Source organism: Neomonachus schauinslandi, chromosome 6, assembly GCF_002201575.2.
Source record: "Neomonachus schauinslandi chromosome 6, ASM220157v2, whole genome shotgun sequence".
NCBI lineage: Eukaryota > Metazoa > Chordata > Mammalia > Carnivora > Phocidae > Neomonachus > Neomonachus schauinslandi.
Genome location: NC_058408.1, coordinates 86113618 through 86114171, shown reverse-complemented (window position 1 = coordinate 86114171; position 554 = coordinate 86113618). Strand labels below are relative to the sequence as shown.

The 554-nt window shown below is 78.2% G+C and overlaps 1 protein-coding gene across 1 annotated transcript in view; it reads right to left on the bottom strand.

The window, feature by feature from the left end:
• The window catches only part of PGBD5 (piggyBac transposable element derived 5), a 95252-nt gene extending 94732 nt beyond the window's left edge, over positions 1-520 (bottom strand). Inside the window, exon 1 of the mRNA XM_021696154.1 lies at positions 202-520. Coding sequence (XP_021551829.1) covers positions 202-520 — 319 coding nt within the window. The remainder of the gene's footprint in view (positions 1-201) is intronic.
• Between the last annotated feature and the right edge of the window lie 34 nt (positions 521-554).

The following is a 554-nucleotide window of genomic DNA, read 5'->3' as shown; positions in this document are numbered from 1 at the left end:
CCCCCCCCCCCGCACCACGCAGTCAGAGCCCCCCCACGCAGTCAGGCTGATTCTCGCACTTCAAATCCCCGCTGCCGCGGCCCCATTTGTGTGCTGACACGAACTGCCCTCGACCGGCCGGCCCACGGAGCGTCCGGAGTTCTCCCGGCCCCGCGCTCCCGCCTCCCCGGGCCGCCCCCGCCCCCGGAGGCCGCGCCTTACCGCCGGTGTCCTCGAAGCGCGGGGACGGGCGGTCCAGCAGCGTCGCACTCCAGCCCGCGCCGGCCTCGTCCTCCTCCGGCTCCTGCGCGTCCGGGGCGCCGGGCGGCGGCGGGGGGCCGGGGCGCTCGTGTTCGTCGTCCGAGGAGGCGGCCGAGGAGGAGCGCGAGGCGGCAGACGTGCTGTAGAAGGGGTTCCCGCCGCTGTCCGGGCCCGACTCGCCGAACACGTCGTCCGAGATGTGCAGGCTCTCGTAGCGCGCGCGGGCCGCCTCGAGCAGCGCCGGCGCCCTCCTCCGCGCGCCCCCGCCGCCCTCGGCCATAGCCCCGGCCGCCGCCCGCGCGCCCGCACCCCAC